This window comes from Coccinella septempunctata, chromosome 3, assembly GCF_907165205.1.
Source record: "Coccinella septempunctata chromosome 3, icCocSept1.1, whole genome shotgun sequence".
NCBI lineage: Eukaryota > Metazoa > Arthropoda > Insecta > Coleoptera > Coccinellidae > Coccinella > Coccinella septempunctata.
The window spans coordinates 68,257-94,419 of NC_058191.1; the positions used below are offsets into that span (position 1 = coordinate 68,257).

At 32.8% G+C, this 26,163-nt stretch overlaps 1 protein-coding gene across 1 annotated transcript; it reads right to left on the reverse strand.

The window, feature by feature from the left end:
• Nucleotides 1–2,007: 2,007 nt before the first annotated feature.
• Nucleotides 2,008–26,033, reverse strand: LOC123309841 (zinc finger protein 729-like). Its single transcript, XM_044893126.1, has 6 exons — nucleotides 25,845–26,033; nucleotides 25,477–25,785; nucleotides 25,093–25,412; nucleotides 24,584–25,020; nucleotides 4,494–4,737; nucleotides 2,008–3,692 (listed from the first exon to the last, which is right to left on the reverse strand). The coding sequence occupies exons 1-6, from the start codon at nucleotides 25,956–25,958 to the stop codon at nucleotides 3,341–3,343; spliced, it is 1,776 nt and encodes a 591-aa protein (XP_044749061.1). The 5' UTR covers nucleotides 25,959–26,033; the 3' UTR covers nucleotides 2,008–3,340.
• Nucleotides 26,034–26,163: the final 130 nt, after the last annotated feature.

Genomic DNA, 26,163 nt, shown 5'->3' on the forward strand with positions numbered 1-26,163 from the left:
TTTAATGGTATATACAGGGTGTCCCGTAAAGACCACGTCAAACGAAAACGGAAAGTAGATCAGAATGTGCTCTACCTGATGTGAAAAAATCGTTCATATGAAAGTCTCACAGTTTTCGAGATATTTGATGTTTTATGAAAATGTTGAATTTTTTCACTTAAAATGCTTTCTCTCTTGCGGAAGCTACAATTAAATACTTTTCGAATCAGTTTTTTTTCCGTAAATTTTGTTGAATGATTACCTCAATTCATGCAATGAAAAATACCACAAAATATTATACAGGGATTCTGAGAAAAAAAATTCATATTCATGTTCTGAAGGAAGTGTTTTTTTGTGCTGAATTCTATCTGACGTGGTATAAAAAAAACACTAGAACTTTTCTGCATATAATGTTGAAAAGTTGCCCATTTTGTGAGGATTCCGAAAAGGTAAAATACAGGTGATAACCTTCGTCACGAAAAAAGATATTTCAATGTTTATCGAGAATGGAGCATTTCTGTGAAAAACTGATTTTGTCACCTTTTCCACAAATTCTTTCATTTTGCAGATTCTGCTGTAACATATTGAATAATTCTGTTGAAAAATGTCAGTTAGTCCTTAAATTACTTATAAAATGAAATTATTCATTGATTGCATTGATATAATGTAATAACGCACAGGACCTTCAACATCAACGAATCTATTGTGAAGAAACTTTATAAAAATATCAATAATAAAAATTCAGGATTCTAATTAGAGCAAATGCTCAAAATGACCCCCCCCTTCGCTAATACATGCCCATCATCTATTGAGAAATGCCTTTTTCAAACCATACAAACTTCTCCCCGCTATTTTGGCTGCTGAAATACGAATGCGGTGTGCTTCATCTCTTATAGGATTCGAATAAATATCCTTCTTTTAAAAAACCCCAGTAAAAAAATCCGGAGGATTTAAGTCTGGTGAATCATTGAATCGCATCACATCATATCGATGTTCGAGAGTTCTTTAGGCAAAGAAAAAGAAATAAAAAAACTCAGTCAGTGAATTAGCATCTTAATAACTTTTTATTGATTTGTTGATTGATTATTTTCAGCAGGAAGTGCAAAATGAAAGTATTTATGGAAAAGGTGAAAAAATCAGTTTTTCATAGAAATGTTCCATTTTCGATAAACATTCAAATATCTTTTTTCGTGAAGAAGGTTTTCACCTGTATTTTACCATTTCGGAATCCTCACAAAATGGGCAACTTTTCAACGTAATATGCAGAAAAGGTCTAGTGTCTTTTTTTATACTACGTCAGATAGAATTCAGAACAAAAAAACACTTCCTTCAGAACATGAATTTCAATTTTTTTTTTCAGAATCCCTGTATAATATTTTGTGGTATTTTTTATTGCATGAATTGGAGTAATCATTCAACAAAATTTACGGAAAAAAAACTGATTCGAAAAGTATTTAATTTTAGCTTCCGCAAGAGAGAAAGCAGTTTAAGTGAAAAAATTCAACATTTTCATAAAACATCAAATATCTCGAAGACTGTGAGACTTTCATATAAACGATTTTTTCACATCAGGTAGAGCACATTCTGATCTATTTTCCGTTTTCGTTTGACGTGGTCTTTACGGGACACCCTGTATAAGGGTTACAGGGAAAGTCGTACTGAATATATAAGGACGTTATTATTCAGGTAATTTCTGATGAATTTGGTTCTATAGCATGGTGTCCGAAATTCAACCGTTATGGAGATATTGAGTTTGAAGATTTTTATAAAAAATCCTTTATTTTTTGGCTTTTTTGGATTATTCGTTAGAAAGTTCATGATACAGATCTGTCACTTCAAACACAAAAAAGTCAGTAGAACTTTTCGAAATCGAAAAAATCTCAACTTTTGCTATTATTTCTCGGAAAAAGAGCTCGGAGCTGTTCAGCTCTGGCTCTTCTGGTTTCCGAGCTGCCCTCAATGAACATCGGATTTGGAACACCCTGTACTGTCTGAGGAAATTGATGGATTTAAGATCAATGCTTGTACTCACAAGGTTACACTTATTTTAATCACAACTTCAACATTGAAAAATCAATAAACTTTCATCAGTCTACACCCATACAACATAAAACAATTTTATTTTTCTAAAAAAAAATTAAATACAGTCATAACATAAAATATAATCTGGTTGAAATACTCATTTGAAACTTCTTATGAACACTGGACTAACGTACATTCCAATCAAGAATATTGACAACTCGTGCGGCTGTGTTGAAAATAGCCTATAAAGTAGGATTTTGAGTTACGTGTGGACGTTGGTCCAGCACTTTTCGCTTTATGGAAAAAAAAATTGTTTTGAATTGTGCTAGGTTCGTGCTATTTTGTGCCGCTGACATTTTTTCTCAATTCCATACGGTTCTCAAGATATTCCACAAAATGTATGGAATGGGTCAGCCCAGCACTTTTAGAGAAAAATGATTTTTATGCCTGAAACACATAGTGCTATACATGTACTGAGTTGTGCTGTTCGAATTTTTGCGAAATTTCCTCTTATTTCCCGAAAAATCGAAAATTAAGAGAAAATCCAACAAAAAACACAAGTTAGTATACCTATAGCACAATTTTTTCCATATGTTTTCGTTAAAAAAAAGCGAAAGTGCTGGGCTACCTTTTTTTTAAATTTGGGAATTCTCGGAAAATTCGACAAATTTTCGAGAACGTATTTAAGGCACAAGTCAGCACAAATTATTCTACTCATTTTTAGGAACCAAAAGCAAAAGTGTTGGGCCAATTTTTTTCTTTATTTTCGATTTTTGGGGAAGTAAGAGGAAATTTCCCAAAAATTCGAATGGCACAACTCAGTAGATGTATAGCAAAACCTGTTTCAGCCATAAAAAACCCATTTTTTTCTGAAAGTGCTAGGCTGGTCCATTCCATACATTTTGTGGAATATCTTGAGAACTGTATGGAATTGAAAAAAAAATGTCAACAGTAGTACAAAGTAGCACAAACTTAGCACAATTCCGCACAATTTTTTTTTTCCAAAAATCTTAAAGTGTTGAGCTAACTTCACACACATTTTTGAATTCAGGTTGAACACTGACCCATACACAACCTACATATAAGTTCATGCACTAAACAAACATATGTATTTTGAATTTTTTCTATATTCTTAATTTAATCGAATAAATTGATCAATGCTGATTCAGTTCAAATACTTTTCTAGATTATATTTCAGTTCTGTGTCTGAAATTGCAGAAATTATAAGAGATTTGGTCGAATTGCAGCGTTTGAACTTTCGAGGCCTACTGAGATGTCAATAATATTCTTGAATGGACTATATGTACTATATTTGAATTAAAATATTTGTTGTTACCTACTATTTATAATGTACTTGCATATGTCTTTTTAGGTGATGAGACCGATAGGTTTTATATTCACACATGACACATTTGAATTTTTTGATACTCTCATCTGTAGTATGTGTCAGTAAGTGCATATTGAGACTCTTTTTCCATTTAGTCGTAAAACTACATTCGGTACATTTGAATTCTTTGGAATCGTCTCCGGTTTTGTGCATCACTTCGTGTTCTGTCAAACATGTTTTCCATTTTGTGGTGAAGGGACAATCTTTACATTTGAATAGGGGAATTTCAGAAGCGTCTTGATGAACTCTCATGTGTTGTTGTAGGTTATTTTTCCACCTAGTTTGGAAATCGCAATCTGTACAGCTGCAAATCAATATATGTATATATCACTCATTCAACTTATAATAGTACATACAGGATGTGGCGTAATGAATGGATAACATGATACCTGCGGGTAGAGGACTTTAGGGCGGTTCAGAAAAATATGTCTTATGTCTAGTAAAAGTAAGTCGATTTTCGAGATATTCGACATTTTCGAAATTTCAAAAATATTACACACTTTGCCACTCTTCTAGATGGCAAGACTGCAAATGAAGGAATTTTTGCAATCTGTTTTTTAGATAGAATTCTTGGATAGATGCGCTATCGAATATATTTCATGATTTTTGGGGCGCAAATGCATAGTTTTTTTTTTAACAAATTTCCTAGTTTGCTTATTTTTTCTTAAGTGTGAAAAAAATATAGTTAAATGAGTGCCAAAGTAGGAAAAATCATGCCTGTCTCATTGAGATTCTGAAATGGTGTAACTCACTGAATTTCCATCATTTAATACAAGATAAATTTCTCCTACATATCGAGTCCTCCGAGCAATCCGTACTTTCAACTGGGAACCTCTGCTGGGAGTACGATTTCCTGGCCGGCGTGCAAACCCGTTAGGAGCAGAAAACAGAGCGGAGAACCGTTTACCACCGCCGGGGGAGAGTATTCGAGTATTGGTTTTTCAATATTCCATATGGGGAACGTATACAGGATGATTATATAATAATGTTTTCTATTTTTGCATAAGTCGAAAATGTTACAAACAAATGTTGTGCAAGTAGGTATAAGGTATAAACAGAAAATGCTTACATATACGATAGATGAACAACCTGTCAATTTACTCACCTATATGTTGTGAGTTCATCTCCTTGTTTATGTACATACATATGCCTGGAGAGTTTGCTACTGAATTTACTGGTAAAAGGGCATTCTGAGCAGTAGAATATTCTCACATCTTCCTCTTTCATGTGTCGTATCATATGTTTAGATAAGTTATCTTTTCTTTTTGTTTTGAAAGGACACTGATCACAATTAAATTTGAAGGCATCATCCCCTGATAAATGAACCACTTTGTGTTGAAGAAGACTACCTAAAGATGATAATTAAAAACCATCAAGAAAAATATACTTTCAAATTGAAGGAAAAATAGGAAGAGACGATGTTTGAAATACGAAGTTTTGAAGATCTTTATCTTAAAAAACACATTATAATATACTTTCAAAAAAAGTATTGTCAAGTAGGCTATGGAATTTTCAATCTTCTATTACACAACATTTAGCTTAGTTAATTTCGAAATAGTTTTTTGGGTAACCAGTAGGAAAAAGCAGTATTTTTCGTAATGAGCGCGTTTCTGCGCAACGAGAGAAGCGAAATACGAAAACCAGTATTTCCCAACGTGTTTCACACAATATTTTTTCTAATTTTGGATGGGATGTAACTACTTGCATTCAAATCAAAAGTAAATAACGTGAGTGAATTTTAGCACTTTTGTAATTAAGAAAAAAAGCTAAAAATTAGGTAATTTTTATGACATTGAGTCAAGATCCTTGTTACAAAAATGCTGACGACCTGAGTAAACGAGGGAAAATTTAAACGTCCGTACTCCGCCAATTCTAAATCAAAACTGACCGGGCGACTTACACAACGCGATCGAATGAATAATGCATTATGTAATTCGATGACGAATCAACGGTTAAGGATTATAACGTTGATTTGTAGAGATTTCGGATTTGGATATTTCGAAATATACGTTATGTTCAAACAATAGAATTTTTCATTGATTGAATCCGAAATTTCAACAAAATCACAAAATTTCCAGAATATGGGCGACTTACACAAAGCGATCGAATGAATAATGCATTACGTAATTCGATGACGAATCAACTGTTTAAGATTATAACGTTGATTTGTAGAGATTTCGGATTTGGATATTTCGAAATATACGTTATTTTCAAACAATAGAATTTTTCATTGATTGAATCCGAAATTTCAACAAAATCACACAATTTCCCGAATATATCGGAAAATTTTCGAAAAAATCGAATAATTCTACACTTAACACGATCCGAGTGAACGAGGGAAAATTTAAACGTCCGTACTCCGCAAATTCTAAATCAAAACTGACCGGGCGACTTACACAAAGCGATCGAATGAATAATGCATTATGTAATTCGATGACGAATCAACGGTTAAAGATTATAACGTTGATTTATAGAGATTTCGGATTTGGATATTTCGAAATATACGTTATTTTCAAACAATAGAATTTTTCATTAATTGAATCCGAAATTTCAACAAAATCACACAATTTCCGAATATATCGGAAACTTTTCGAAAAAATCGAATAATTCTACACTTAACACGACCCTAGTGAACGAGGGAAAATTTAAACGTCCGTACTTCGCAAATTCTAAATCAAAACTGACCGGGCGACTTACACAAAGCGATCGAATGAATAATGCATTATGTAATTCGATGACGAATCAACGGTTAAAGATTATAACGTTGATTTATAGAGATTTCGGATTTGGATATTTCGAAATATACGTTATTTTCAAACAATAGAATTTTTCATTAATTGAATCCGAAATTTCAACAAAATCACACAATTTCCGAATATATCGGAAACTTTTCGAAAAAATCGAATAATTCTACACTTAACACGACCCTAGTGAACGAGGGAAAATTTAAACGTCCGTACTTCGCAAATTCTAAATCAAAACTGACCGGGCGACTTACACAAAGCGATCGAATGAATAATGCATTATGTAATTCGATGACGAATCAACGGTTAAAGATTATAACGTTGATTTGTAGAGATTTCGGATTTGGATATTTCGAAATATACGTTATTTTCAAACAATAGAATTTTCATTAATTGAATCCGAAATTTCAACAAAATCACACAATTTCCCGAATATGGGCGACTTACACAAAGCGATCGAATGAATAATGCATTATGTAATTCGATGACGAATCAACGGTTAAAGATTGTAACGTTGATTTGTAGAGATTTCGGATTTGGATATTTCGAAATATACGTTATTTTCAAACAATAAGAATTTTCATTAATTGAATCCGAAATTTCAACAAAATCACACAATTTCCCGAATATGGGCGACTTACACAAAGCGATCGAATGAATAATGCATTATGTAATTCGATGACGAATCAACGGTTAAAGATTGTAACGTTGATTTGTAGAGATTTCGGATTTGGATATTTCGAAATATACGTTATTTTCAAACAATAGAATTTTTCATTAATTGAATCCGAAATTTTAACAAAATCACACAATTTCCCGAATATATCGGAAACTTTTCGAAAAAATCGAATAATTCTACACTTAACACGACCCGAGTGAACGAGGGAAAATTTAAACGTCCGTACTCCGCAAATTCTAAATCAAAACTGACCGGGCGACTTACACAACGCGATCGAATGAATAATGCATTATGTAATTCGATGACGAATCAACGGTTAAAGATTATAACGTTGATTTGTAGAGATTTCGGATTTGGATATTTCGAAATATACGTTATTTTCAAACAATAGAATTTTTCATTAATTGAATCCGAAATTTCAACAAAATCACACAATTTCCGAATATATCGGAAACTTTTCGAAAAAATCGAATAATTCTACACTTAACACGACCCTAGTGAACGAGGGAAAATTTAAACGTCCGTACTTCGCAAATTCTAAATCAAAACTGACCGGGCGACTTACACAAAGCGATCGAATGAATAATGCATTATGTAATTCGATGACGAATCAACGGTTAAAGATTATAACGTTGATTTGTAGAGATTTCGGATTTGGATATTTCGAAATATACGTTATTTTCAAACAATAGAATTTTCATTAATTGAATCCGAAATTTCAACAAAATCACACAATTTCCCGAATATGGGCGACTTACACAAAGCGATCGAATGAATAATGCATTATGTAATTCGATGACGAATCAACGGTTAAAGATTGTAACGTTGATTTGTAGAGATTTCGGATTTGGATATTTCGAAATATACGTTATTTTCAAACAATAAGAATTTTCATTAATTGAATCCGAAATTTCAACAAAATCACACAATTTCCCGAATATGGGCGACTTACACAAAGCGATCGAATGAATAATGCATTATGTAATTCGATGACGAATCAACGGTTAAAGATTGTAACGTTGATTTGTAGAGATTTCGGATTTGGATATTTCGAAATATACGTTATTTTCAAACAATAGAATTTTTCATTAATTGAATCCGAAATTTTAACAAAATCACACAATTTCCCGAATATATCGGAAACTTTTCGAAAAAATCGAATAATTCTACACTTAACACGACCCGAGTGAACGAGGGATAATTTAAACGTCCGTACTCCGCAAATTCTAAATCAAAACTGACCGGGCGACTTACACAACGCGATCGAATGAATAATGCATTATGTAATTCGATGACGAATCAACGGTTAAAGATTATAACGTTGATTTGTAGAGATTTCGGATTTGGATATTTCGAAATATACGTTATTGTCAAACAATAGAATTTTTCATTGATTGAATCCGAAATTTCAACAAAATCACACAATTTCCCGAATATGGGCGACTTACACAAAGCGATCGAATGAATAATGCATTACGTATTTCGATGACGAATCAACGGTTAACGATTATAACGTTGATTTGTAGAGATTTCGGATTTGGATATTTCGAAATATACGTTATTTTCAAACAATAGAATTTTTCATTGATTGAATCTGAAATTTCAACAAAATCACACAATTTCCCGAATATGGGCGACTTACACAAAGCGATCGAATGAATAATGCATTACGTATTTCGATGACGAATCAACGGTTAACGATTATAACGTTGATTTGTAGAGATTTCGGATTTGGATATTTCGAAATATACGTTATTTTCAAACAATAGAATTTTTCATTAATTGAATCCGAAATTTCAACAAAATCACACAATTTCCCGAATATATCGGAAAATTCTCGAAAAAATCGAATAATTCTACACTTAACACGACCCGAGTGAACGAGGGAAAATTTAAACGTCCGTACTCCGCAAATTCTAAATCAAAACTGACCGGGCGACTTACACAACGCGATCGAATGAATAATGCATTATGTAATTCGATGACGAATCAACGGTTAAAGATTATAACGTTGATTTGTAGAGATTTCGGATTTGGATATTTCGAAATATACGTTATTTTCAAACAATAGAATTTTTCATTAATTGAATCCGAAATTTTAACAAAATCACACAATTTCCCGAATATGGGCGACTTACACAAAGCGATCGAATGAATAATGCATTATGTAATTCGATGACGAATCAACGGTTAAAGATTATAACGTTGATTTGTAGAGATTTCGGATTTGGATATTTCGAAATATACGTTATTTTCAAACAATAGAATTTTTCATTAATTGAATCCGAAATTTCAACAAAATCACACAATTTCCCGAATATGGGCGACTTACACAAAGCGATCGAATGAATAATGCATTACGTATTTCGATGACGAATCAACGGTTAACGATTATAACGTTGATTTGTAGAGATTTCGGATTTGGATATTTCGAAATATACGTTATTTTCAAACAATAGAATTTTTCATTGATTGAATCCGAAATTTCAACAAAATCACACAATTTCCCGAATATGGGCGACTTACACAAAGCGATCGAATGAATAATGCATTACGTATTTCGATGACGAATCAACGGTTAACGATTATAACGTTGATTTGTAGAGATTTCGGATTTGGATATTTCGAAATATACGTTATTTTCAAACAATAGAATTTTTCATTAATTGAATCCGAAATTTTAACAAAATCACACAATTTCCCGAATATATCGGAAAATTTTCGAAAAAATCGAATAATTCTACACTTAACACGACCCGAGTGAACGAGGGAAAATTTAAACGTCCGTACTCCGCAAATTCTAAATCAAAACTGACCGGGCGACTTACACAACGCGATCGAATGAATAATGCATTATGTAATTCGATGACGAATCAACGGTTAAAGATTATAACGTTGATTTGTAGAGATTTCGGATTTGGATATTTCGAAATATACGTTATTTTCAAACAATAGAATTTTTCATTGATTGAATCTGAAATTTCAACAAAATCACACAATTTCCCGAATATGGGCGACTTACACAAAGCGATCGAATGAATAATGCATTACGTATTTCGATGACGAATCAACGGTTAACGATTATAACGTTGATTTGTAGAGATTTCGGATTTGGATATTTCGAAATATACGTTATTTTCAAACAATAGAATTTTTCATTAATTGAATCCGAAATTTCAACAAAATCACACAATTTCCCGAATATATCGGAAAATTCTCGAAAAAATCGAATAATTCTACACTTAACACGACCCGAGTGAACGAGGGAAAATTTAAACGTCCGTACTCCGCAAATTCTAAATCAAAACTGACCGGGCGACTTACACAACGCGATCGAATGAATAATGCATTATGTAATTCGATGACGAATCAACGGTTAAAGATTATAACGTTGATTTGTAGAGATTTCGGATTTGGATATTTCGAAATATACGTTATTTTCAAACAATAGAATTTTTCATTAATTGAATCCGAAATTTTAACAAAATCACACAATTTCCCGAATATATCGGAAAATTTTCGAAAAAATCGAATAATTCTACACTTAACACGACCCGAGTGAACGAGGGAAAATTTAAACGTCCGTACTCCGCAAATTCTAAATCAAAACTGACCGGGCGACTTACACAACGCGATCGAATGAATAATGCATTATGTAATTCGATGACGAATCAACGGTTAAAGATTATAACGTTGATTTGTAGAGATTTCGGATTTGGATATTTCGAAATATACGTTATTTTCAAACAATAGAATTTTTCATTAATTGAATCCGAAATTTTAACAAAATCACACAATTTCCCGAATATATCGGAAAATTTTCGAAAAAATCGAATAATTCTACACTTAACACGACCCGAGTGAACGAGGGAAAATTTAAACGTCCGTACTCCGCAAATTCTAAATCAAAACTGACCGGGCGACTTACACAACGCGATCGAATGAATAATGCATTATGTAATTCGATGACGAATCAACGGTTAAAGATTATAACGTTGATTTGTAGAGATTTCGGATTTGGATATTTCGAAATATACGTTATTTTCAAACAATAGAATTTTTCATTGATTGAATCCGAAATTTCAACAAAATCACACAATTTCCCGAATATGGCCGACTTACACAAAGCGATCGAATGAATAATGCATTACGTATTTCGATGACGAATCAACGGTTAACGATTATAACGTTGATTTGTAGAGATTTCGGATTTGGATATTTCGAAATATACGTTATTTTCAAACAATAAAATTTTTCAGTAATTGAATCCGAAATTTCAACAAAATCACACAATTTCCCGAATATATCGGAAAATTTTCGAAAAAATCGAATAATTCTACACTTAACACGACCCGAGTGAACGAGGGAAAATTTAAACGTCCGTACTCCGCAAATTCTAAATCAAAACTGACCGGGCGACTTACACAACGCGATCGAATGAATAATGCATTATGTAATTCGATGACGAATCAACGGTTAAAGATTATAACGTTGATTTGTAGAGATTTCGGATTTGGATATTTCGAAATATACGTTATTTTCAAACAATAGAATTTTTCATTAATTGAATCCGAAATTTTAACAAAATCACACAATTTCCCGAATATATCGGAAAATTTTCGAAAAAATCGAATAATTCTACACTTAACACGACCCGAGTGAACGAGGGAAAATTTAAACGTCCGTACTCCGCAAATTCTAAATCAAAACTGACCGGGCGACTTACACAACGCGATCGAATGAATAATGCATTATGTAATTCGATGACGAATCAACGGTTAAAGATTATAACGTTGATTTGTAGAGATTTCGGATTTGGATATTTCGAAATATACGTTATTTTCAAACAATAGAATTTTTCATTGATTGAATCCGAAATTTCAACAAAATCACACAATTTCCCGAATATGGCCGACTTACACAAAGCGATCGAATGAATAATGCATTACGTATTTCGATGACGAATCAACGGTTAACGATTATAACGTTGATTTGTAGAGATTTCGGATTTGGATATTTCGAAATATACGTTATTTTCAAACAATAAAATTTTTCAGTAATTGAATCCGAAATTTCAACAAAATCACACAATTTCCCGAATATATCGGAAAATTTTCGAAAAAATCGAATAATTCTACACTTAACACGACCCGAGTGAACGAGGGAAAATTTAAACGTCCGTACTCCGCAAATTCTAAATCAAAACTGACCGGGCGACTTACACAACGCGATCGAATGAATAATGCATTATGTAATTCGATGACGAATCAACGGTTGAAGATTATAACGTTGATTTGTAGAGATTTCGGATTTGGATATTTCGAAATATACGTTATTTTCAAACAATAGAATTTTTCATTAATTGAATCCGAAATTTTAACAAAATCACACAATTTCCCGAATATATCGGAAAATTTTCGAAAAAATCGAATAATTCTACACTTAACACGACCCGAGTGAACGAGGGAAAATTTAAACGTCCGTACTCCGCAAATTCTAAATCAAAACTGACCGGGCGACTTACACAACGCGTTCGAATGAATAATGCATTATGTAATTCGATGACGAATCAACGGTTAAAGATTATAACGTTGATTTGTAGAGATTTCGGATTTGGATATTTCGAAATATACGTTATTTTCGAACAATAGAATTTTTCATTATTTTTCATTAATTGAATCCGAAATTTTAACAAAATCACACAATTTCCCGAATATATCGGAAAATTTTCGAAAAAATCGAATAATTCTACACTTAACACGACCCGAGTGAACGAGGGAAAATTTAAACGTCCGTACTCCGCAAATTCTAAATCAAAACTGACCGGGCGACTTACACAACGCGATCGAATGAATAATGCATTATGTAATTCGATGACGAATCAACGGTTAAAGATTATAACGTTGATTTGTAGAGATTTCGGATTTGGATATTTCGAAATATACGTTATTTTCAAACAATAGAATTTTTCATTGATTGAATCCGAAATTTCAACAAAATCACACAATTTCCCGAATATGGGCGACTTACACAAAGCGATCGAATGAATAATGCATTACGTATTTCGATGACGAATCAACAGTTAACGATTATAACGTTGATTTGTAGAGATTTCGGATTTGGATATTTCGAAATATACGTTATTTTCAAACAATAGAATTTTTCATTGATTGAATCCGAAATTTCAACAAAATCACACAATTTCCCGAATATGGGCGACTTACACAAAGCGATCGAATGAATAATGCATTATGTAATTCGATGACGAATCAACGGTTAAAGATTATAACGTTGATTTGTAGAGATTTCGGATTTGGATATTTCGAAATATACGTTATTTTCAAACAATACAATTTTTCATTAATTGAATCCGAAATTTTAACAAAATCACACAATTTCCCGAATATGGGCGACTTACACAAAGCGATCGAATGAATAATGCATTATGTAATTCGATGACGAATCAACGGTTAAAGATTGTAACGTTGATTTGTGGAGATTTCGGATTTGGATATTTCGAAATATACGTTATTTTCAAACAATAGAATTTTCATTAATTGAATCCGAAATTTCAACAAAATCACACAATTTCCCGAATATGGGCGACTTACACAAAGCGATCGAATGAATAATGCATTATGTAATTCGATGACGAATCAACGGTTAAAGATTATAACGTTGATTTGTAGAGATTTCGGATTTGGATATTTCGAAATATACGTTATTTTCAAACAATAGAATTTTTCATTAATTGAATCCGAAATTTTAACAAAATCACACAATTTCCCGAATATGGGCGACTTACACAAAGCGATCGAATGAATAATGCATTATGTAATTCGATGACGAATCAACGGTTAAAGATTATAACGTTGATTTGTAGAGATTTCGGATTTGGATATTTCGAAATATACGTTATTTTCAAACAATAGAATTTTCATTAATTGAATCCGAAATTTTAACAAAATCACACAATTTCCCGAATATATCGGAAACTTTTCGAAAAAATCGAATAATTCTACACTTAACACGACCCGAGTGAACTAGGGAAAATTTAAACGTCCGTACTCCGCAAATTCTAAATCAAAACTGACCGGGCGACTTACACAACGCGATCGAATGAATAATGCATTATGTAATTCGATGACGAATCAACGGTTAAAGATTATAACGTTGATTTGTAGAGATTTCGGATTTGGATATTTCGAAATATACGTTATTTTCAAACAATAGAATTTTTCATTAATTGAATCCGAAATTTTAACAAAATCACACAATTTCCCGAATATGGGCGACTTACACAAAGCGATCGAATGAATAATGCATTATGTAATTCGATGACGAATCAACGGTTAAAGATTATAACGTTGATTTGTAGAGATTTCGGATTTGGATATTTCGAAATATACGTTATTTTCAAACAATAGAATTTTTCATTAATTGAATCCGAAATTTCAACAAAATCACACAATTTCCCGAATATGGGCGACTTACACAAAGCGATCGAATGAATAATGCATTATGTAATTCGATGACGAATCAACGGTTAAAGATTATAACGTTGATTTGTAGAGATTTCGGATTTGGATATTTCGAAATATACATACGTTATTTTCAAACAATAGAATTTTTCATTAATTGAATCCGAAATTTCAACAAAATCACACAATTTCCCGAATATGGGCGACTTACACAAAGCGATCGAATGAATAATGCATTATGTAATTCGATGACGAATCAACGGTTAAAGATTATAACGTTGATTTGTAGAGATTTCGGATTTGGATATTTCGAAATATACGTTATTTTCAAACAATAGAATTTTTCATTAATTGAATCCGAAATTTCAACAAAATCACACAATTTCCCGAATATGGGCGACTTACACAAAGCGATCGAATGAATAATGCATTACGTATTTCGATGACGAATCAACGGTTAACGATTATAACGTTGATTTGTAGAGATTTCGGATTTGGATATTTCGAAATATACGTTATTTTCAAACAATAGAATTTTTCATTGATTGAATCCGAAATTTCAACAAAATCACACAATTTCCCGAATATGGGCGACTTACACAAAGCGATCGAATGAATAATGCATTACGTATTTCGATGACGAATCAACGGTTAACGATTATAACGTTGATTTGTAGAGATTTCGGATTTGGATATTTCGAAATATACGTTATTTTCAAACAATAGAATTTTTCATTAATTGAATCCGAAATTTTAACAAAATCACACAATTTCCCGAATATATCGGAAACTTTTCGAAAAAATCGAATAATTCTACACTTAACACGACCCGAGTGAACGAGGGAAAATTTAAACGTCCGTACTCCGCAAATTCTAAATCAAAACTGACCGGGCGACTTACACAACGCGATCGAATGAATAATGCATTATGTAATTCGATGACGAATCAACGGTTAAAGATTATAACGTTGATTTGTAGAGATTTCGGATTTGGATATTTCGAAATATACGTTATTTTCAAACAATAGAATTTTCATTAATTGAATCCGAAATTTTAACAAAATCACACAATTTCCCGAATATATCGGAAACTTTTCGAAAAAATCGAATAATTCTACACTTAACACGACCCGAGTGAACGAGGGAAAATTTAAACGTCCGTACTCCGCAAATTCTAAATCAAAACTGACCGGGCGACTTACACAACGCGATCGAATGAATAATGCATTATGTAATTCGATGACGAATCAACGGTTAAAGATTATAACGTTGATTTGTAGAGATTTCGGATTTGGATATTTCGAAATATACGTTATTTTCAAACAATAGAATTTTCATTAATTGAATCCGAAATTTTAACAAAATCACACAATTTCCCGAATATATCGGAAACTTTTCGAAAAAATCGAATAATTCTACACTTAACACGACCCGAGTGAACGAGGGAAAATTTAAACGTCCGTACTCCGCAAATTCTAAATCAAAACTGACCGGGCGACTTACACAACGCGATCGAATGAATAATGCATTATGTAATTCGATGACGAATCAACGGTTAAAGATTATAACGTTGATTTGTAGAGATTTCGGATTTGGATATTTCGAAATATACGTTATTTTCAAACAATAGAATTTTCATTAATTGAATCCGAAATTTTAACAAAATCACACAATTTCCCGAATATATCGGAAACTTTTCGAAAAAATCGAATAATTCTACACTTAACACGACCCGAGTGAACGAGGGAAAATTTAAACGTCCGTACTCCGCAAATTCTAAATCAAAACTGACCGGGCGACTTACACAACGCGATCGAATGAATAATGCATTATGTAATTCGATGACGAATCAACGGTTAAAGATTATAACGTTGATTTGTAGAGATTTCGGATTTGGATATTTCGAAATATACGTTATTTTCAAACAATAGAATTTTCATTAATTGAATCCGAAATTTTAACAAAATCACACAATTTCCCGAATATATCGGAAACTTTTCGAAAAAATCGAATAATTCTACACTTAACACGACCCGAGTGAACGAGGGAAAATTTAAACGTCCGTACTCCGCAAATTCTAAATCAAAACTGACCGGGCGACTTACACAACGCGATCGAATGAATAATGCATTATGTAATTCGATGACGAATCAACGGTTAAAGATTATAACGTTGATTTGTAGAGATTTCGGATTTGGATATTTCGAAATATACGTTATTTTCAAACAATAGAATTTTTCATTAATTGAATCCGAAATTTTAACAAAATCACACAATTTCCCGAATATGGGCGACTTACACAAAGCGATCGAATGAATAATGCATTATGTAATTCGATGACGAATCAACGGTTAAAGATTATAACGTTGATTTGTAGAGATTTCGGATTTGGATATTTCGAAATATACGTTATTTTCAAACAATAGAATTTTCATTAATTGAATCCGAAATTTCAACAAAATCACACAATTTCCCGAATATGGGCGACTTACACAAAGCGATCGAATGAATAATGCATTACGTATTTCGATGACGAATCAACGGTTAAAGATTATAACATTGATTTGTAGAGATTTCGGATTTGGATATTTCGAAATATACGTTATTTTCAAACAATAGAATTTTTCATTAATTGAATCCGAAATTTTAACAAAATCACACAATTTCCCGAATATGGGCGACTTACACAAAGCGATCGAATGAATAATGCATTATGTAATTCGATGACGAATCAACGGTTAAAGATTATAACGTTGATTTGTAGAGATTTCGGATTTGGATATTTCGAAATATACGTTATTTTCAAACAATAGAATTTTTCATTAATTGAATCCGAAATTTCAACAAAATCACACAATTTCCCGAATATGGGCGACTTACACAAAGCGATCGAATGAATAATGCATTATGTAATTCGATGACGAATCAACGGTTAAAGATTATAACGTTGATTTGTAGAGATTTCGGATTTGGATATTTCGAAATATACATACGTTATTTTCAAACAATAGAATTTTTCATTAATTGAATCCGAAATTTCAACAAAATCACACAATTTCCCGAATATGGGCGACTTACACAAAGCGATCGAATGAATAATGCATTACGTATTTCGATGACGAATCAACGGTTAACGATTATAACGTTGATTTGTAGAGATTTCGGATTTGGATATTTCGAAATATACGTTATTTTCAAACAATAGAATTTTTCATTAATTAAATATTAATGCATTATGTAATTCGATGACGAATCAACGGTTAAAGATTATAACGTTGATTTGTAGAGATTTCGGATTTGGATATTTCGAAATATACGTTATTGTCAAACAATAGAATTTTTCATTGATTGAATCCGAAATTTCAACAAAATCACACAATTTCCCGAATATGGGCGACTTACACAAAGCGATCGAATGAATAATGCATTACGTATTTCGATGACGAATCAACGGTTAAAGATTATAACGTTGATTTGTAGAGATTTCGGATTTGGATATTTCGAAATATACGTTATTTTCAAACAATAGAATTTTTCATTGATTGAATCCGAAATTTCAACAAAATCACACAATTTCCCGAATATGGGCGACTTACACAAAGCGATCGAATGAATAATGCATTACGTATTTCGATGACGAATCAACGGTTAAAGATTATAACGTTGATTTGTAGAGATTTCGGATTTGGATATTTCGAAATATACGTTATTTTCAAACAATAGAATTTTTCATTGATTGAATCCGAAATTTCAACAAAATCACACAATTTCCCGAATATGGGCGACTTACACAAAGCGATCGAATGAATAATGCATTACGTATTTCGATGACGAATCAACGGTTAAAGATTATAACGTTGATTTGTAGAGATTTCGGATTTGGATATTTCGAAATATACGTTATTTTCAAACAATAGAATTTTTCATTGATTGAATCCGAAATTTCAACAAAATCACACAATTTCCCGAATATGGGCGACTTACACAAAGCGATCGAATGAATAATGCATTACGTATTTCGATGACGAATCAACGGTTAAAGATTATAACGTTGATTTGTAGAGATTTCGGATTTGGATATTTCGAAATATACGTTATTTTCAAACAAAAGAATTTTTCATTGATTGAATCCGAAATTTCAACAAAATCACACAATTTCCCGAATATGGGCGACTTACACAAAGCGATCGAATGAATAATGCATTACGTATTTCGATGACGAATCAACGGTTAAAGATTATAACGTTGATTTGTAGAGATTTCGGATTTGGATATTTCGAAATATACGTTATTTTCAAACAATAGAATTTTTCATTGATTGAATCCGAAATTTCAACAAAATCACACAATTTCCCGAATATGGGCGACTTACACAAAGCGATCGAATGAATAATGCATTACTTATTTCGATGACGAATCAACGGTTAACGATTATAACGTTGATTTGTAGAGATTTCGGATTTGGATATTTCGAAATATACGTTATTTTCAAACAATAGAATTTTTCATTAATTGAATCCGAAATTTCAACAAAATCACACAATTTCCCGAATATGGGCGACTTACACAAAGCGATCGAATGAATAATGCATTATGTAATTCGATGACGAATCAACGGTTAAAGATTATAACGTTGATTTGTAGAGATTTCGGATTTGGATATTTCGAAATATACGTTATTTTCAAACAATAGAATTTTTCATTGATTGAATCCGGAATTTCAACAAAATCACACAATTTCCCGAATATGGGCGACTTACACAAAGCGATCGAATGAATAATGCATTATGTAATTCGATGACGAATCAACGGTTAAAGATTATAACGTTGATTTGTAGAGATTTCGGATTTGGATATTTCGAAATATACGTTATTTTCAAACAATAGAATTTTTCATTAATTGAATCCGAAATTTCAACAAAATCACACAATTTCCCGAATATGGGCGACTTACACAAAGCGATCGAATGAATAATGCATTATGTAATTCGATGACGAATCAACGGTTAAAGATTATAACGTTGATTTGTAGAGATTTCGGATTTGGATATTTCGAAATATACGTTATGTTCAAACAATAGAATTTTTCATTAATTGAATCCGAAATTTCAACAAAATCACACAATTTCCCGAATATGGGCGACTTACACAAAGCGATCGAATGAATAATGAATGAATGAATGAATGGTTTATGAATGGTTTATTGGTGTATCTACAATTGTAAAAATTGTTTCCACAAGTCAGGTATACATCAACATCGACACAGTTTTATATAAAATATACACACTTATTGTAAAAACGACAGGACGTGACAAATTGAAACTTAACAAATAAGATAAACAAAGTTTACAATCTCATGACTTCCAGAACGAATTGAACTCATCAATCGAATAAAAAACATTGTCCAACAATATTTCCTTAATTTGCTTTTTAAATTTGACATGTGAAAGGTTTCTCAGCTCGGCAGGCAGTCTATTATATAACGACGCTGCACAATACTCCGGGTTGCTTTGGGATTTTTTCAGTCTCAAGAAATTTTTTCTGATTAGGGATTTATTTCTTGTGTCATATTCGTGTACGTCGGATTGCAAAGGATAATGCTTGTCACTGCCGTGGATGTAAAGTAAGTTTTCTAGAATAAAGATTGATGGAAAAGTTAAAATTCTCAACTTTTCGAAAACTTGCTTGCAGTTCTCCCTATAACTCAATCCTCCCAAAATCCTTATCGCACGTCTCTGCAATCTGAAGACTGATTCGCGTCGAGCACAGTTGCCCCAAAGTATGACAGCATACCTCAGTTTACTCTCCACGAGAGCAAAGTAGACCAATCTAAGTGTTTTCTCGGACAGCGAACAGGAAAGAACCCTCAGGGCAAATATATTTCTACTCAGACTGGATGTCAGCTCATCAACATGGGTACTCCAGGTAAGTGAAGCGTCCAGATACACTCCCAGGAACCTAACCGTGCTGTCATTGTCTACATCACATCTCTTTCTCAAACTCAGGGTCAGAGATTGTGTCTTATCTTCATTCATACTGAGACCATTTGCTGTAAACCATTCCAGAGCTCCCGACAGAGCCACCCGCGCTTTCTCGGCCAAGTCTTCGAGGTCACGTGATCTAACCTCAAATGTTGTATCATCCACAAATTGGGTTGTCTTTACTTCAGGCACATATTCGGGCAGATCGTTAATGTATATTATGAAAAGTACAGGTCCCAAATTTGATCCCTGTGCCAGCCCAAGGGTCAAGTCTGTCGTATCCGAATACATGTTATCCACGTAAACCGCTTGCCTACGATCGCTCAAAAATGAATCGATCAAATTTAGGGCTGTGGAATTGAATCCGTATCTCTCCAGTTTAAAAAGCAGCTTATTCCGATCGACACAGTCGAAGGCTTTTGACAAGTCAACGAATGATCCCAAGCAATGTTCACCTTGCTCAAAACAATCGACAGTAAAGTCAATGAAGTGAATAATAGCATCGACCGTACTTCTGCCTTTTCGGTATCCAAACTGATTTTCTGAGAACAAGTTATTCTGTTCAAAGTAGCTTACTATCTGGCCTGCGATTACTTTTTCAAGAATCTTGGAGAACACCGGTACAATTGAAATGGGACGATAGTTGTTTTTATCCTTACGATCTCCTTTTTTATGAACTGGGATCACTTTAGAGATTTTTAAGCAATTTGGGAATTTTCCTGTCAGTAGACATTTATTAATCAGTTTAGTTAACGGCATAATGATTGAGCTAATATTAGCTTTAATTATCTGCACCGAAAGGTCATAATAATCCGTGGATTTGCTATTCCTCAAGCTCTTCACTGTTTCACGCACCTCAATGAATCCCACCTCGCGGAATACAAATTCTAAGTTGTGTGGAACCCTCTTCTTAAATGATTGACCGAACTCCATCTGCGATGAGGCAAGCCGTGTTCTAATTGTCTCCGGCACTGTGGAAAAATGTTTGTTGAATACGTCGGGAGCAATGTTTATAGGGGGTGATACTCTATTCTTTCCCAGGTGGTCATTCACGAGTTGCCAAGTAGTTTTGCATTTATTGTTTGAAGACTCAATTTTTCCGTCATAATAAGAAACTTTAGCTTTCTTTATTGCCTTCCTGTATTTCCTGGTAAGGTCATTTCGCACTAAAAGCAGATTTTCGGTTTTATACTTAGAGTACAAATTTCGAACCAAAAGTAATGTCTCTCTCATTTCTCGAAGTTCTTCAGAGAACCATCCGCAATACCGTTGTGTGAGTTTTGTCCTCTTCATCCTCCTGGGGAAAGATGATGAGAATATATCAACAAAAATGTTATGGAATTCTACAAAACATTCCGCACCATCCAGCTCAGCATTTATGAAGTCCCAACATGTATTCTCAAGTTTACAATGCATCTCGTTGAATCCTGCCTGTGTTAGTGGTCTAAATGCTCTGTGAACGTAATTCGAACTCTTATTCAAGGTTCCTACGCGAAGAAACTGTGCTTCGTGATCCGAGAACTCAGTGTCTATTATTCCAGCCAATTCCCCAGGTGCATCAAAGTTCGTGAATATATTATCTATACAATTCTGATTCCTGGTGGGCTCAAATATTCTTTGTTTGAAACCATAGGATTTCAAGAGATCGACTACCACTTTCGCCTCCCTGTCCGAAACAAAATCCACATCTTGGTTGACGCTAAATTTAACATTGAAGTCGCCACATATCACAACCCTGTCCCTATTAATAGCGAGTTCATTGAGAATAAGCTCCAAGTTAGAAGTGAAAGCATCGAGATTTCTCGATGGTGATGAATAAATACATATGATGATTAAATTACTTTTGAGTAGTTTAATAGCTGACAATTCACAATGCACTTCCAAGGATTTACTTCGGATATTACTGATAACTGAACACTCTGAACAGTTCACTAGGGAGTTTACTAATATCATTGTGCCCCCTCGTTTCATGTTTTGCCTTGTGTAAGCATCACCTACATACCAATCTCCGATGCATAAGCCCCTGGACTCCTCTTCTCTGAGCCAATGCTCAGTGAGGCATATCACGTCATATTTATGCGATTGAGCGTAAATCAAACCCTCTAAGACATTTATTTTATTCCTTAAGCACTGAATATTCAAATGTAGCATGTTTAATGTGTTGTAATCTTCGCAGGAATGAGTCAATGAAATATTTTCGGGAATTAAATTACCTGTTACTCCCTCGTCAGTTTCCTTGAAAAAAACCTAGATATGTAAGCTCCGTTAGGCCAACATTCAGAGTTCTCGGCTGTATTTTTATGTGAATCATTAATAACTACCTTAAAAGAACAGTATTTGTCTGGCAACATTATGTATTTCGATGACGAATCAACGGTTAACGATTATTACGTTGATTTGTAGAGATTTCGGATCCGGATATTTTAAAGAATACGGTATTTTCAAACGATGGATTTTTTCATTAACTGAATTCGAAATTTCGAAGAAATCTCACAATTTCCTGTATACAGGGTGTGGCGTAATGAATGGATAATATGGAGTCTGCAGGTAGAAGACTCTATGGCGGTTCAGAAAAATATATTTTACGTTCAGTAAAAGTGCCTTGGCTCTCGAGATATTGGAGATGTTCGAAAATTCAAGAAAATCACACCCTTCGCCATTCTTTTTGCAGGCAAGACTCCAAATGAAGGAATTTTTTCAAACTGTTTTTTGGGTAGTATTCCTGGACAGATACGCAACCGAATGTAAATTATTATTATTGGGGCGCATGAATAGTTTTTCATAAATAAAAGATTTAACTCAAATTTTCCGTTTTGTTTATTTTTTTCCTAAGTTCAACCCAGCGTGGTGTGAAAAATAATATGGTTACCTGAGTGCCAAAGCAAGAGAAAACATGCCTGTTTCACTGAGATTCTGAAATGGTATAACTCACTCTATTTTCAGCATTAAATACAAAATAAATTTCTATTACAATGAGTCAAGGCAGAGTTTGACGTGAGCCTTGTTTTTTAATTTTTAGCAACTGAAATGAGACTTGCAAGCCGAATAAAGCAATTATTCATAAGAAGTTGTAGAGCATCTATTCGAGCTCCTGATGCACACTTTGAACACTTTTTGTAAAACTCGATTCAATTAAACGATATTTTAAAATTGGTTTTTTTCCCTTGTATTCTTTCATTATTAAGCCCTATAGTTATAAAGTTAATAGTTGTTAAGCGAATTTCAAGTAACGAAGTGAATTTTAGCACTTTTGTAATTAAGAAAAAAAGCTAAAAATGAGGTAATTTTTATTACATTGAGTCAAGACCCTTGTTACAAAAATGCTGAAATTTAATGCATAACTTGAAATTAACTTGAAAATATTGATTTCACAACGTTGGGGTTCAATAATAAAAGAAAACGAAAAAAAATAACAATTTTAAAATATCGTTTCATTGAATAAAGTTTCACAAATCACAAATGATGCTTAAATTGGCCACCAGGAGTTCTGATACATGCTCTATAGTCTACACTTTCTAATGAGTCATAGCTTTATTGCATATCTATCAACAATTTTAAAATGAGTATCGTTTCATTGAATTAAATATCACAAAAGATTCTCCAAGAGGCCACCATCATGAGCTTCATAAATTCTCTATACCTTCTTATAGATGATTGCTTCATTCTGCTTTCATTTCTCATTTCTTCATTTTAGCTGCTAAAAATTTTAGAAACACAGTTTACATTAAACTAGGCCTCAACTGATTGCAAGAGGAATTTATTTTGTATTAAATGCTGAAAATACAGAGAGTTATACCATTTCGGAATCTCAATGAAACGGGCATGTTTTTTCTTGCATTGGCTCTCAAGTAATCATATTATTTTTTAAACCGCGATAGGTTGAACTTATGAAAAAAAATTAGCGAAACGAAAAAGTTGAGTTAGATCTTTTCGTCATGAAGAACTATTCATGCGCCTCAAAAATAATGAATTACATTCAATAGATCATCTATCCAGGAATACTATTCAAAAAACAGTTTGAAAAAATTCCTTCATTTGTAGTCTTGCCTGCAAAACGAGTGGCGAAAGGTGTAATTCTCTTGAATTTTCGAAAATCTCCAATATCTCGAAAACTAAGGCACTTTTACTAAACGGTAAATATATTTTTCTGAACCGCCATAGAGTCCTCTACCCCCAGGCTCAATATTATCCATTCATTACACCACACCCTGTATATGCTATCATAAGGTATTTGAAAGTTGTAATTTAATTTGTAGTACTGTTACTATTGCTGTAAAATTAAAAAAAAAATTAAAAAAATTTATCCATACCCCTCCAATTTGTACTGAAATCACACTGTTCACATTTGAATTTCTTTTCCTCAGTTTCATTGTGTGTCAATTCATGTTGAGTTAAATATCCCTTCCATTTTGTAATGAACATACATTTTGAACATTTATACATCATTGTTTCTCTTTCATCTTTGTGCACAGTTAAATGTCGATCCAGTTTGCTTCTTTTCTTGGTTCTGAATGGGCATAATTCACATTTGAACTTCTTAAAATCCATACCCTTAGCATGTAATAACATATGTCGATCTAAGTATTTTTGACTTTTGACTGTGTACCCACACTCGGTGCATTTAAATATTGGTTTTTTATAATCTGGAAAATGAACAATCTTGTGCTTGATCAAGCAAGCTTTTCTCTTTGTTGTATATGAACAAGTCTGACAAAAATACCGTTTAGAAACTGGTCTTTGTGGTTTACTGAAAAGATCATATTATAAATAAATAATGGGAATTGATATATATCACTTTTAATAATTCGAAATTACTTACCTAACACCATCAACATTCACTAAGAGTTCTGAGTTATCTTCTATTTTGACTTCCTCATTCATATCTAAAGAAACAGGTTCTTGTTTGACATATACAACATCGGGTAACATAATCTCTTGGGAGTTTTGCAGATCATTCCCAGATAATTCTTTATCCACATTAGTTCCAGACACATCAACTTCAGTAATTATTTCATTTTGGGTAAAAGGATTCTTGGATTCACTCATCAACAATTTATTTTTTTCATAAAAAGTATATGATGTGATTAACAAGTTGAGACAGTTCAGACATATTATTGGTTCTTTGGTGACAGATAAATTCTATAAAAAATAATAAAATATAAGCTTACACAAACTCCGACCTATAATAACAACTGATACTTACAATCGAAGAAAAACAAGTAGTCAACATCTTTTCAATTGGGTATGGCATCCCATAACACCTTTCTTTGATAAGAAAATAGTGTGTAATGCTCCTCAAGCAAATTCTGCATATATTAGATAAAGATTTTGGGGCACTGTCTTTTGTTTCTACCATTTTCTTCAGATCCAGATGAACATTTTTGGGACATTGATTTTGAGATATACAGTTCCTCAATTTTATTTCTGTTTTAGTACAGAGGATAATGAAGTTATGAGCAGCTTTGATACAGTTTATACATTTAGGACACGAAAAACTGTGTTCATTTATAGCCTGTGAATATAAATATAAGTACATATATAATTTGAATAAAAATGGTTAAAGAAAGTTACCAAACTTTGTGGATCTATTTTGATCAAATTTAGCATGAGGACTATTTCAGGATCATTCAGTTCAATTTTATTTCCTGGAGGTATGTCTTCTGAACAGAAATTGCAATTAAACATTATTTTCTTAATGATTTTCAGTTTTTAAACAAGCAGTAAATGTTGATTATTTTTAAATAAATATTGACATGCCTTCACTTGTCATTTATTGCAACTACTCCACAGATAAGAGGGCAGAACTACCCTAACTTCTCTGTGAGACCCAGAGATCTATAGACCTTTGAATAAATTTATTATTTTTTATTATTCAATGAGTGAGACTACC

Excerpts from the sequence above, each read along its gene's own strand:
- LOC123309841 (XM_044893126.1), bottom strand. The coding sequence starts at position 25,958 with ATGTTTAATTGCAATTTCTGTTCAGAAGACATACCTCCAGGAAATAAA. Across the intron at positions 25,786-25,844 it reads AAATAGATCCACAAAGTTTG|GCTATAAATGAACACAGTTT; the intron begins GTAACTTTCTTT and ends TTATATTCACAG. Across the intron at positions 25,021-25,092 it reads GTGAATGTTGATGGTGTTAG|TAAACCACAAAGACCAGTTT; the intron begins GTAAGTAATTTC and ends TGATCTTTTCAG.